At 43.0% G+C, this 12,790-nt stretch overlaps 1 protein-coding gene across 9 annotated transcripts in view; it reads left to right on the top strand.

Annotated features, from left to right (window-relative positions):
• Window positions 1-451: 451 nt before the first annotated feature.
• Window positions 452-12,790, top strand: part of Tex9 (testis expressed 9) — a 35,826-nt gene continuing 23,487 nt past the window's right edge. The window contains exons 1-5 of one of the 9 annotated variants that reach the window (XM_052713994.1): window positions 452-1,225; window positions 1,329-1,408; window positions 4,318-4,381; window positions 6,855-6,958; window positions 11,124-11,172. In XM_052713994.1, coding sequence (XP_052569954.1) covers window positions 1,199-1,225; window positions 1,329-1,408; window positions 4,318-4,381; window positions 6,855-6,958; window positions 11,124-11,172 — 324 coding nt within the window. In that variant the 5' untranslated portion in view covers window positions 452-1,198. Of the gene's footprint in view, window positions 1,226-1,328; window positions 1,460-4,317; window positions 4,382-6,854; window positions 6,959-7,136; window positions 7,279-11,123; window positions 11,173-12,790 lie in introns of those variants that run through there. The other 8 variants (XM_052713987.1, XM_052713967.1, XM_052713977.1 and 5 more) reach the window with 8 other exon arrangements.

Raw genomic sequence — 12,790 nt, 5'->3', positions numbered from 1 at the left:
AAAGGAATTGCCAGACTGTTTGGATTGCCCAGCTACTGCATGATCTTTACATCACCACCAGAAGTATAAGGCTCAAATAACTCCACATACCCCCTCACTCGTCCCTGTCTCCTTTTTCTTACAGTGGCCTTAGTGGGTATAAGAGGGTGTCTCATTTTGGTTTTGGTTTCCATTTCCCCGAAGACCAACACTACTGAGCATCTTTTTATATATTTTGTTATTTGAGTACTAGTAAACACCTATAAAAAGGCCCTTTGGTTTTTTCCTTTTTGTATTATAGTTCTTTACATGTTGTGGACACAGGTCTGTTTGGTGAAATTTCCAAATGTTCTACTGTGGTTTGGGTTTTTGTTTTATGGTATCTTGTTTTGATGATGTCATTTTTTCTTTTGTTGCTTATCCTTCTGGGGGCACAGCAAAAACTCCCTTCATTCAGTCTCGACAGTTCACACACATGGTGCTTACGGACAGTTTTTCATTTAGCTATGATCTTGAATTCCTTTTTGTATCTAGTGTGAAATACCGGCCGGAGTTACTCTCTGCGTGTGGACATGCTGTTGCCCTCCATTGCTGCAGAACACTCTCTTCTCCTTGAATGACCTTGGCATGCTTCGGCCAGGTGATTGTACATGGGCAGGCTTATTTCTGGACTCTCGGTTTTATCCCGCAAACAGTCGGAATCGTTGACCTGTGTTGCAGGCAGGACTCCGAGCATGAGGCCCTGTACTTCTCGATTTAGTCTCGCCTTGCAGAGGAAGTAGCTAGCTGAGATCGTGGATGGTCTGTCTGGACGCAAACTCGCGCTGACACTGCCAGCCTGAGCTCTCAGTCGTAGCGCAAATAAACGTTAGCGACCAGAACTGTACTGAAAAATCCATTGAAACAAAAACTACCGTGCGTCAGATTGCTCTGTTGGGCTGGAGAAATACCTCCGATGGAGGCTTCTACGTGCTTGTTGTCTCTGCGTGGTGGGGTCAGAAACCTTTTTCACCTCCAGGCTGAGGACTGGGGTTCCTGTCCTGAGTTAACTAACCTGAGTCAAAGCGCTAGTCTCGGTGGGTTCCCTGGGGGACTCGGAACTGCTGATCACAGCCCACACTGGGACTGCTCTAGGTGGAGACAGAAAGGACCCTGAGACCTGAGAACTCTCGCGAGAAGACTTGTTGTTACCACGGCAACCGCATCGCGGTTTGGAAAGATGGCCGGGCGAAGTGTGGGAGTGCCGGTGAGTTCAGCCCCAGACTCCTGACCGGTGGCTGGGCTGCGGGCGGGCAGGCGGGACGGAGCCCACACTCCCTTGAACTTGAGCTCTGCCATTCTGTCTGCAGAGACGCGGTGCTGCAGATACTCAGTCGCGCGGGCAGCTTGCAGCTGGACGAGACCTCCTCGCCCGCGAGCAAGAGTACAAGTGAGCATCCCTCAAGTCCCAGAGAGGTTACTGGGATGCCTTTCCTGCAAGGTGGCTGCATCTGGGGACCCCCTCCCTCCACATCTGCCCTTAGCCTTGGCTATTTCACCAGAGCAGTCTGAGAAGATATTTGTGAGGGCAAAAATGTAGTACAAAAACTGTGTTGGGCAGCAGGAGGGTTCTCTTTTAAGTGGCTTGGAACACATGAATTCCACCTCCCCACCCCCCAATCCCGTGAGTGGAGTTCTTAGAGTACAAGATTTTGAAGATCCTCAAATTACTGGAATTTACTTTGTGCAAATTTCTGAAAGGCTTGTCTTCTAAATGAATCAGGTCCTGGCTACAGCGGGAGGGAGAAAGGATGATTTCTCTGCCTTGTCCTGTTCTCTGGCAGTTACAATGCTCCTGAGAACACCGGCTTCAAGTTCTCCGTCCCCGCCCCACCCCCCTTCCCCAGGTTGCGTGCAGCAGCCAGAGCAACTCTTTCATTTTCAGTTTATCTTTTCGTTGCACGGCTTAAAACTCCGTTTTGTTGTTGTTGCTGCCCTTGCAAAGCATTGACAGCTCGGCCTTCTCTCGTTTAACTTTCTGCCCCTCTCTCACATAAACTCCTCTGCCACATACATCACAGAGTGAGTTCCACACATCCAGTGTGGAACTCTGCAGCCACAAGGGACACTTCTCTTTTCTTGAGGGAAATTACATCTGCCTTTGGATTGTAAAGCCCAGAGAGGCCTTTGACCATGCTAAACAGGGCCCTAGTTGTTTAATAAATGTTTTTTTGTAATTAGCATATTCTGTTAAACTCACTGATAGGTTGTTTTGTTTTTGTTTTTGTAATTAGCATATTCTGTTAAGCTCACTTGATAGGTTGTTTTGTTTTTATTTTTAACCTGAGACAGGGTCTCTTTACATAGCCCTGGCTGTCCTGGAACTCACTCTGTGATGTATGTGGCAGAGGAGTTTATGGCAGGCAGGTCACGTTGGTGGATCAAAAAACAGAGAGTTGAGGCAGAAAGTGATGCTGGACAATAAACCTCAAAGACCTCTCCAGGGGCCTACCTCCAATAGCTGCACTTCCCAAAGCAGCCCCACTAGCTGGGACCTAAGTGTGGGAACAGTTCATTTTCAGACCTTAACCATCTCTGTTCCTGCTCTTTCCCTCTCTTTCAAATTAGAATTCTGATTAAAACTTTTTATTGTCTTTACAGTGTCAATCTCCCCATTTTTGTGCCTTCCTACTCTCCCTTGGTGGCTTCCGTGATTTCTTATTCTTTAAAGTCGTCTCCAGCAGGGTTTGTTTTCAGAGCCCTTATATTCTAGATGAGAAAATATCCCTGTAACGTGGCTTTACATTTCCCTCCGCTAGCTTAGCTTACCTTCTACACTGTGAAAGTTGGCAGAGTGTCTCTGAACCATCTGGATGAAATGAATCTGGACCCTTCCTCTGTGTGTGTGAATTACAAGGTGGTCTCTCCACCCCACCGTGGCCCCTCACCTGAGACTGTGGGTGGAGTCTTTACAGCCTGTGTTCTGTAGGTCATGACTCACATGTCCATCCACCTGTAGCTGCTAGGCTGTTTCGGTTTCATTTCCTCTTTGTGGCTCTCACTTAAGAGTTTCCAGTCATTCTTAGTGTTAGGGCATTTCCCTCGAGTTTGAGCTTAGGGATTATTTCCATACTTACATTTTATTTCTCATTTTAATGGATTTAGAGTAGAAAAATACTCTTGGTTGACCTGCATTGATTTAAAGTTTCAATTGAAGTCCTCCTGATTATTTTAAGAAAAATGTAAAAATCACTTTAAATATAACAAATGTGTTTCTTAGATACTTTTCTCTTAACCAAATAATCGTAAAATATGAAAGTATTTCTTAAAAGTAAGGCCTTCTTAAGAAAGGATGTGGTGCTGTCTGTCCTTCCCCTCCTCCACCCCGTCCTCCTTCGGGTAGGGATGGAGGTGTTCATGTTATTTCTGAATCATGTACCAAAGGGGCGGGGGAAATCCCTCAGTGAGTCTCCTTGAGAACTCTTTGATAGAACTTCAAAAAGCCACTGTGTGTCATAGTGTGAGTCTTTACAAGGGAAATGTAGACAGGACTGGAGTTTAATGCACTAGGCTAACTGTGCTCTGTGGACTGTTGTGAAGCCAGTTAAGATGCTGACCATATGGAGAGAAATGTATTTCTTTCCCGTTTCTGGGAGAATGCAAACGTGTGTGTGTGTGTGTGTGTGTGTGTGTGTGTGTGTGTGTGTGTGTGCACACGCTGCAGATGACAATGGAAGGGAATATTAAAAATAAAAAGGTCGAATGATGATAGTAAACTTAATTTTCCCCTTTTACAACATTTTCCTTATAGTCATTCTTGTACGCTTACTTGTATCAAGTAATAGTCATGCTTTTTGCTAGATTACAAATGGAGGCCAAATTAATCCCATATTTCTGGTGATATTGGTACTGAGTGTATTGTATGGCTGAGTTGTGAGCTGGCTCCCCAAAGATAGTAACACACAGCCCGGGCAGGCCTCCCTGACCCTGGCCACTCCAGTCCTCAGGAGGCAGGATCCACCTGACCTCTAAAGATGCACAGTTGGAACTTGTGTTCTCTACAGGTAGGATAATCCTGGAGCTGAGTAAATTCACCCAGTTTTCTCTTGCCTAATTTGCTAGTCAGATGACTTACTTCGTGGAAGATATGAGTAAAGGGCCACAGAAAGGCAGGGCGGTGATTACATTCCTGCCAGGGGTGGGAAGAGGCGGGAGTTCTAATAGCTGTGTTCATTGTAGACTAAAAATGTTGTGTGTGCTTTGACATACATTGAATATAATGTAATTGCCAAAGTTTAATTATTTTATTTTTGTATAATTTGAGTATAACTCAAGTATTACTTTATTTTCTGCTTTTAGACGTTTAAATGCAGAATTGGAGGCCAAAACTGCTGATCTGGTTAGACAAGCTGATGAAGCAATAGTAAGTAGATGTAGTTTTTCCATGTAAGTGCTAATTTTTCAACTTTAAATTTAATACATAACATGCATATAAAAAAATACCCAAAGCATCAATGATCATCAGCTCGATGAGTGACAAGCTAAACATGAATGTGTGTGCATAGGTGTAGTTCCAATGTGTATGATAAAAGTAGTTTCTGTTTAGATGCTCCAAACATGTAATCAATAAGAACATTAATATGAGTAATCTTTTCTAGTATCAAAATATTTGAGATTGGCTATATAGTTAAATTAACACCAAAAGTTTTGTAGAGTTGAAAGTAACAGGGCTCAAAGGTGAAAGCTGAGTAGTGAGAACAGACATTGAGATTCTCATCTAAGCTGCTTCCTACGCTCTGTAGTTGCACATACCTGAGATTCTTAGCGATAGAATCAATCACATAGGCAGGAAAAATGTGAGGGCATCTCACCAGCCCACGGATCTAAGCATCAGCCTCCATTCTGGTATCAGATTGGGTATTCATTCTTTAAGCATTGCCCCATAAGCACCAGCGTTCCCAATGGTAATTTACCAGATGTACAACCTTCCTAGAGGAGTCAAGTGACTGCTTTCCAACTTCATACTTCTTGTCCTGACTTCCCTGATTCTTTCTTTAAAAATCCCATTGCAGGGCGGAGGGGGGGGGGTGGGGGGAGAAGAGGAGGGAAAGACCGTCAGAGCCAGGAGACTAGGGTGCCTGCGACTGGAGAGCATCCCCCAAACCTGACACTCTCAATAATATGGTCGTTTGAATCAGACAAGCACAGTGACAATACCAGCTGGCATGCCAACATTGATGGGGAAAATTCACCATGGTCCTTCCATGGATGAAGAACCACAAGTGCTGCTGAGGGTGGGTGGGGAGTCTGTTTCCTCCAGGAACAGGTCCTACATGGGTTGTCCAATCCCGTGTGTTCAGCTTAGACTGTGCACACAGGAGCAACGCTACATGGACTCAGGTGTAGTAGACTATTATCCTAAGGGGTGTTACTTTTGTTTCTGTTGCATTTGTTTAACCCTGGGAAGCTGTGTTACTGTGCCTGTCTAGAACACCTGATGGTCTGATAAAGAGCTGAACAGCCAATGGCGAGGCAGGAGAAAGGATGGGTGGGGCTGGCAGGCAGAGAGAATTAATAGAAGGAGAAATCTGGAAAAAGAGGAGAGCTAGCTAGCAGCCAGAGAAGGAGGAGGACTCCAGGGGCCAGCCACCCAGCTACACAGCAAGCTATGGAGTAAGAGTAAGATTTACAGAAGTAAGAGAACAGGAAAAGTCCAGAGGTAAAAGGTTTGCAGGGTAATTGAAGTGAAGGAAAGCTGGCTAGAAATAAGCTAAGCTAAGGCCAGGCATTCATAAGTAATTAAAAAATATCCCATTGCTCCCCAAAATGGAGGCAGGGAAGAAACTCTAATATTTTATTATTTTTTATGATTTGTTTTTATTTTATTTTATTTTTTTTTTTTTTTTGGTTTTTCGAGACAGGGTTTCTCTGTGTAGCTTTGCGCCTCTCCTGGAACTCGCTTTGGAGACCAGGCTGGCCTCGAACTCACAGAGATCCGCCTGGCTCTGCCTCCCAAGTGCTGGGATTAAAGGCGTGCGCCACCACCGCCCGGCGATTTGTTTTTATTTTAATTATGTGTGTGATCTGTGTGTGTGTGTGTGTACGTGAGACCCACAGAGACCAGAGATGTCAGATCCCCTGGAACTGGAGATACAGGTGATTAACTGTGAGCTTCCTGACGTGGGTGCTGGCACCCAAACCTGGCTTCTCTGCAAGAGTAGTAGGTGCTGTTGATTCTTCACTGAGCCATTTCTTCACTCAGTATTTTATTTTGATGCATCATATAAATCCATAATTATTTCTTAGTTGAGGATTAAGAAATGCAGCATCTATAACATTTCACTTAATACCTAATAATTACAGATCTGCTAGTTGTATTTGCAATTAAATATTTTACTGGAAATATTTTACAATTTTGCCAATATCTGAAGAGAAGGAAAATATTTGTCCAGAAGGACAGCGTGTCATAGTAGAATGAGAGGTACATTTTGTATATGCTTAAGGAGTCCCCTAAAGAGAACCTTTATTTCCACCCCAGAAAGCACAGAGTAAAAAACCGAGGGGATTTGGAAGGGGAAGGCACCTTCCTTCCCCGAGAAGCTAGTGGAATGTGCTTTTGCCATTTTTCAATTTGCGTTTGCTCTCTTTTGTTGTGTGATGGCTCCTCACCAGAAGCCTTGACTCTCCATGCTTCACAAAGCCTAAGGGTGTAAAGAATATGAGGGCCTTAATGCTCTTTATATTTTAATCTTTGAGGTGATTTCCTTACATTGGAACAGGATTTATTTATTACTGTGTAGCATTTCTGATGTCATAGAGACCTTGGACAGCTCTGAAATGATGAGTGTTTAGAGAGGTGTTAAACTGGACTCTGTGAGTGTCGTTGTCTTGAATAGTCACGGCGTTTCCTGTTTAACCAGAGAGATCAGCAGGAAGTGCGAGCCAGGCCTTTTTCAGCAATAACTACATCATGCAGAGATGAAGATGGCTACAGCACGAGGTACGGGACTTTAGTTCTCCAACATGGCTTTCACCCAGTGATCCTTGTAAAACTTGAATGGATAAAGTCTTTTTGAAAATGTTAAAGGGAAGAGTATAGCATGTAAAATTGTAATTGGGGCTTTACTAGTCAGATACAAGACAAGTTCTTGCCTGTTTTATCTTGTGTAACTCTCCAGGTGTTGTTTGAAAAGAGACATTCTTGTCTTCATTTGGAAAACTGTAGCTGCTCTTGCAAAGGACCCTGGTTCAGTTCTCAGTCCCCAACATCTCACAACATCTGCAACTCCAGCTCCAAGGAATCCAACGCATCTGGCCTCCGTGAGCAATAACATTCACACACACACACACACACACACACACACGCTCTCTTAAACATAATAAACATCAAAATAAAAATCTCTTTAAGAACATCTGCCAGCTGTCCATCACCGTGAGGTAGGCAGTACTAACTGCTGGTGCTCTCCCATGCAAGACACCGCAGCACAGCTGTTGTGACTGGGGTCCTCTGTACGGTAAAGAGCAAGTGTTGTGCCTTCGACAGGGAAGAAGACACTCTAGTGTGTGGTACTCACTGGAACCAGGGAAGAGAGAATCACACAGCACAGAAACTGGGTGTGACTAGAATTGCACTGTGTGACTCTCAACACAACTGTGGGTTCTCAGAAGACAGCTTCAGGACATGGGCTGTTTGAGGACTGTCACTGTCTGTTACTTTGCGTTTTTTTTCTGGAAATATAAATATAATATATATATTATATATGATATATAAAAATATTTTGTATCATTATTTGGCATGTGCATGTTCATATAACGATAAATCACTTATCTGCATTGTATATAATTCTATCTGGCGTTTAATGAAAAAAGATACTCAGTAGCTACCCAAATTCCGAAGTTTGGATTACAGATAAAATGGGTCTGGCTTTTATCCAGTAAATAAAAGAACTGAGATGATGTATCGGCAGCTGATCTTTTGCTGAAGCCAGCAAAAGACTGAGTTTACAAGTATAAACAGAAACTTGGTGATTTTCTTTTACTAAGTTTTTCTCATGTCCAAAGTGGTGATGAGGCCTCTGTACACCTGGTACAATTGGATTTTTTTGTTACACTTACTTATTTTTTGTGTGTGTGTCTCCGTGTGCCCACATGTCTGTGTGCACACGTGCATGCAGTGTGGAAGTCAGGACCACCTGTGACACTTGGCCCTCTCCTCCCACCATGTGAATACCAGGGATTGAACTCAAGTCATCAGGGTTGACAGCAGGTGCCCGCTTGTCAAACCTGGAATATTTTCTTTCTTTCCTTCATTCCTTTCTTTCTCCCCACACCATCTCTCCCCCTCCCTCCCTCCCTCCTTCCCTCTTTCTTTCTTGACAGGGTTTCTCTGTGTAGCCCTTACTGTCCTGGATTTCACTCTATAGACCAGGCTGACCTCAAAATCAGAGATCCACCTGCCTCTGCTTCCCAAGTGCTGGGGTTAAAGGCGTGCACCACCACCACCACCACCACCACCACCACCACCCAGCTCCTGGAATATTTTCTTAATGCAGCTGTTTCAACAGGTGGCTTTTATCTTACGAAACATGGCATTTGATGATTTATTGGGATTATTAAAGATGAGAGATCATTCTATAAAGAGAACATCCTTTTCAGGTTGGAACAGTGATTATCTTCTTAAGACTCAAGCAGTGTATTCTGTGATAGGTCTTTAACACCTATGGTTACTCTGTCAGAAAGGCAGTAAGAAAACTAGAATTTACTTTCCTTTCATATCACATCCAAATCCTCTAGTGTGCTGAAAGCAAGGTTTACCACCCAGACCGTCTCAGTCATACTTCAGACAAACCTTTCATGAGGTTTAATGTGAATCAGGGCATTGTGCTGCAGTGTGTCTTGGTGTGAGCGCACCAGCAGTGGTGGCATGCACACTTCACGGTGATGGGCAGCTGGCAGTTGTTTTAAAGAATTCTTTATTTTGATGTTTATTATCTTTGATTATGTGTGTGGGTGTGGATGTCTGTGCATGTGAATGTCATTGCTTGTGGAAATCAGAGGTATTGGGTCCCCTGGAACTGATGTTGCACGATATTGTGAGCTGTCCAACTTGGGTGCTAAGATCTGAACTCTGGTCTGGTGCTCGTGGCTGCTGAGCCTTCCCTCCAGCCCCTGGTAGATGTTTTTAACTGTATAGATGTGTGTGGGAGAGGTAGGTGGTAGGTGGAAGGGATGAAAAGTTCAGGAAACGTGCTAATGGCTAATGAAACGTCAGACATTAGCTTGAATAGGAAAGTTCAAGATGCTCATGTGCAATTTTGGAAACATTTTTGTGTTGTGTGTGAAAAAGGCTATTTTCAATAAACTTAAGATATTTTGAAAGCTTATTTTCTTTTGCAGAGATATTTCTGGTAGATATGACCTAAGTATATCTTCAAGTTAAGTAGCAAAAACCCTTACGCATGGCCAGGTCAGTAGGTGACATCTGATAGAAAGTGGCTTTGTTCTGTGTATCCTCCACTGTGGCCAGTCATTCCTAGGGCATATGACGGCACTTTCCCTGTAGCAGCCATAGATAATAACATGGTATAGTCCGTGATATTAATACAGATGCTTTAGACAGTGGATCTGCGGCGGGAGCTTTCCGTGGAAAGGGACAGATAGCAAATGTTTTAGGATTTGTGGGCTTAGATAGTCTCCATCACAACCACTCAACTCTGCTGTTGTAGAGTGAGTGGGTGTGGTAGATCCAGCCTGTTGGTGAGCCAGAGTATGCATACACTAACAGATATGCCTTGCTTTAAACTACAGGTATACTCTGTAAACCTAAGATAAAAGGTTCAGGGAATAAAAGGAACTTAATTTATACATTCACTCATTAGATGCCTGTTTACTTCCATTAGTTTAAAAATTTACATGTGAAGTGCTATGACAAATTCATAGCATTAAGCAATACAAAAGGCAGGTTGGACTCTACTCTCATGAGTTCATGATATTATGAAAAGAGACCCTGACCCTGTTCAAGTGCATTGGAATGGTGGTGTTGAACATGCTTACGAGTAAAAGTGCTGTAGTGGGTTGTTTGCTTTATTATTGAGCAAGAAGGGGAGGAGAGCGTGAGCGCACGAGAGCGCATGCTCATGTGTGCCACCATGTATATATGGAAATTAGAGGACAACATGCTGGGATCAGTCTCCTTCTGCCACGTGGGTCCTGTGGATCAAACTCAGATGGTCAGGCTTGGTGCATTTGCATGCTGAGACATCTTGCCAGCTCTAATTCCTTTAAGAAATGGATAGCTCATCCAGACCCACATCCTAGACCTTGTATTGACTGGCCTATTCTAACATCTACCCCATCTATGACCTGCTGGAGTGCGTGAAGGGACTGGTCCTGCAGAATGATAGCCACAGGATCTCCATGACTGGGGCAACAGCAGGATATCTGAGAGGAGTTTCAGTGAGGGTCCAGTGATGATGGTGTGCCAGACCAATGACTCATTGATGAACACCTGTGGGAGGGGCCAAGTGGACAAAAGTATACTGGGTGATGCACTGTAGTGCCCAGTGCCACTAAGATGAATAAACAGTGAGGTGAATTTTTTTGTTGTTTTTAATTAATTTTTTTGGATATTCTTTTTGGGGGTAAGATGCTTCAGGGGTGAGGGACAGATATGGAGAGACTGGGAGGTGAGCAGAGTTGGGTGCATGATGTGAAATTCTCAAAGAATCAATAAAGAATTATATATATTCATATATATCTCTCTATATATATGAATGAAATGGCTAGCTCTCTGTGTAGCCAATCACTTATGATTTATACTAATAAAAATTTATACTATATTTTCCTAAAAAAATACTGCTATACCTTCTCTGTAGCGAAATATTTAACCTAAGCACTTTTTAATGGCCTTCATTTAAAATAAATTAATGTCTAGGAACTAGAATCAAAGTAAAATATAATTCTTTGTGCATATATATTTTTTAAATATATACTATGTCTAGATATAATTTATATGGAAATCAATCTTATAATTCATATTCAAGCTAGTGTATTGCTAAGTGGAAATAGAGCAATATTTCCTCTTTAGAATATAATTACTGTTGACTTTCATGGTGTCTCAGCTTAATGTCATCTATTTTAATGTAGTGCTTACTTTTGGTTTGTAGAGATCTGTTGTCATCTGAAGGGATGGCTCATCCATGGTCAGAAACCAAGGTATGAAATCAAACTTTCTGTAAATGCAATTACATTCTGTAGAATTTAGGACTTCAATAAAAAAAACCCACACATTTATTTGTGCCACAGCATGCATGTGGGAGTCAGAGGACAACATGTGGGGGTCGGTTCTCCCCATCCACAATGTAGACTCTGGGAATTGAACTCAGGTCATCATACTTGGCAGCAAGCACCTTACCTTTTTAACCATCTTCCTGGGCCTAGGGTTGTTTTTTGTTTTTAAAGAAAAATAGGGGAAGAATGCGACTCAATAGATAGAATGTAAAACTCAGATGTGATATGCTCATTCAGCGTTGCTTATAAAAGATCTTGAATAACTTCTTCTTTATAATTCCACTGAATAATTTGGAGGGTAGTGAACAAAGTTCTAAGGAAAAGACTTTGTAGGATTAGGCTCTTTGCTTCTCTATGAATCATAATCCTATGGTGGTTTGAAAGAAAATGGCCCCCAAAAGGAGTGACACTATTAGGAGGCGTGGCCTTGTTGGAGGAAGTGCGTCACTGTGGGGGTGGGCTTTGAGGTCTCTTTTGCTCAAGCTTCCCTCAGTGTGACTTTCAGTCAACTTCCTGTTGCCTGCAAGATGCAGCACTCTCAGCTCCAGCACCACATCTGCCCGCATGCCACCATGCTCCCCACCGTGATGATAATGGACTGAACTTCTGAAACTGTAAACAAGCCACCCCAATTAAATGTTCTCTTTATAAGAGTTGCTGTGGTCATGGTGCACAACAGTAGAAACCCTAAGACAGGTCCTCATCTAAAAAGCATGGGGTGGAAACTGGGCACCCTGGGATCTCTAAGTTTCTATGCGAAGCTCTTCTAAGTTAAGGGAACTGTACACCTCAAAGCCAGGAAAGGCTGCTTGGCACGCGGTTGGCTAATAAGGAGAACTGAATTCTGTGACTCAAAACATCCTGATTTAACATTCACTAGCTAGCTGAATATACTGCATCCTTAGGACTCATTTTCTGTACTCCTGATTCCGTTGGTCTGGGTGATGTCTGGGTCTTTCCTGCACAGTTCTGGAATTCCTGAAAATGCAATTGAATTAATTATATAAAAATGCCAATTTTTATTTGTAGCAAAATAACAATTCCATATGTTACAAAATTTTGGGGGCTGGAGAAATGGCTCAGTGGTTAAGAGCACTGGCTGCTTGTCCAGAGGACCCTGGTGCAATCCCCAGCACCCACATGGCAGCTCACAACTGTTTGTAACTCCAGTCTCAGGGTGTCTGACATCCTCTTCTAGCCTCCAAGGGCACCAGGCACACATGTGGTGCACAGACATACATGCAGGCAAAATACTCATACACGAAACCAAAAACCAAAGCTAAACCAAACAAAATTTCTGTTGTTAGAAATGATTAGAGTTGGGCACTGGAGAGATGGCTTAACAGTTAAGAGCACTGGCTGGTCTTCCAGAGGTCCTCTGTTCAATTCCCAGCACCCACATGGCAGCTCTAATTTTCTGTAACTCCAGTTCTGGGGGATCTGACACCCTCAAACAGACACAACAGTGCACAGGAAAAAAAATCATTTTTTAAAAGAAGAAATGAAAAAAAAAAGAAGAAACGAGTGAACTCTTAATTAATTG

Source organism: Peromyscus californicus, unplaced genomic scaffold, assembly GCF_007827085.1.
Source record: "Peromyscus californicus insignis strain IS unplaced genomic scaffold, ASM782708v3 Scaffold_11__1_contigs__length_118956290, whole genome shotgun sequence".
In the NCBI taxonomy this organism is placed as follows: domain Eukaryota; kingdom Metazoa; phylum Chordata; class Mammalia; order Rodentia; family Cricetidae; genus Peromyscus; species Peromyscus californicus.
This window is presented reverse-complemented; position numbering and strand designations above follow the sequence as displayed.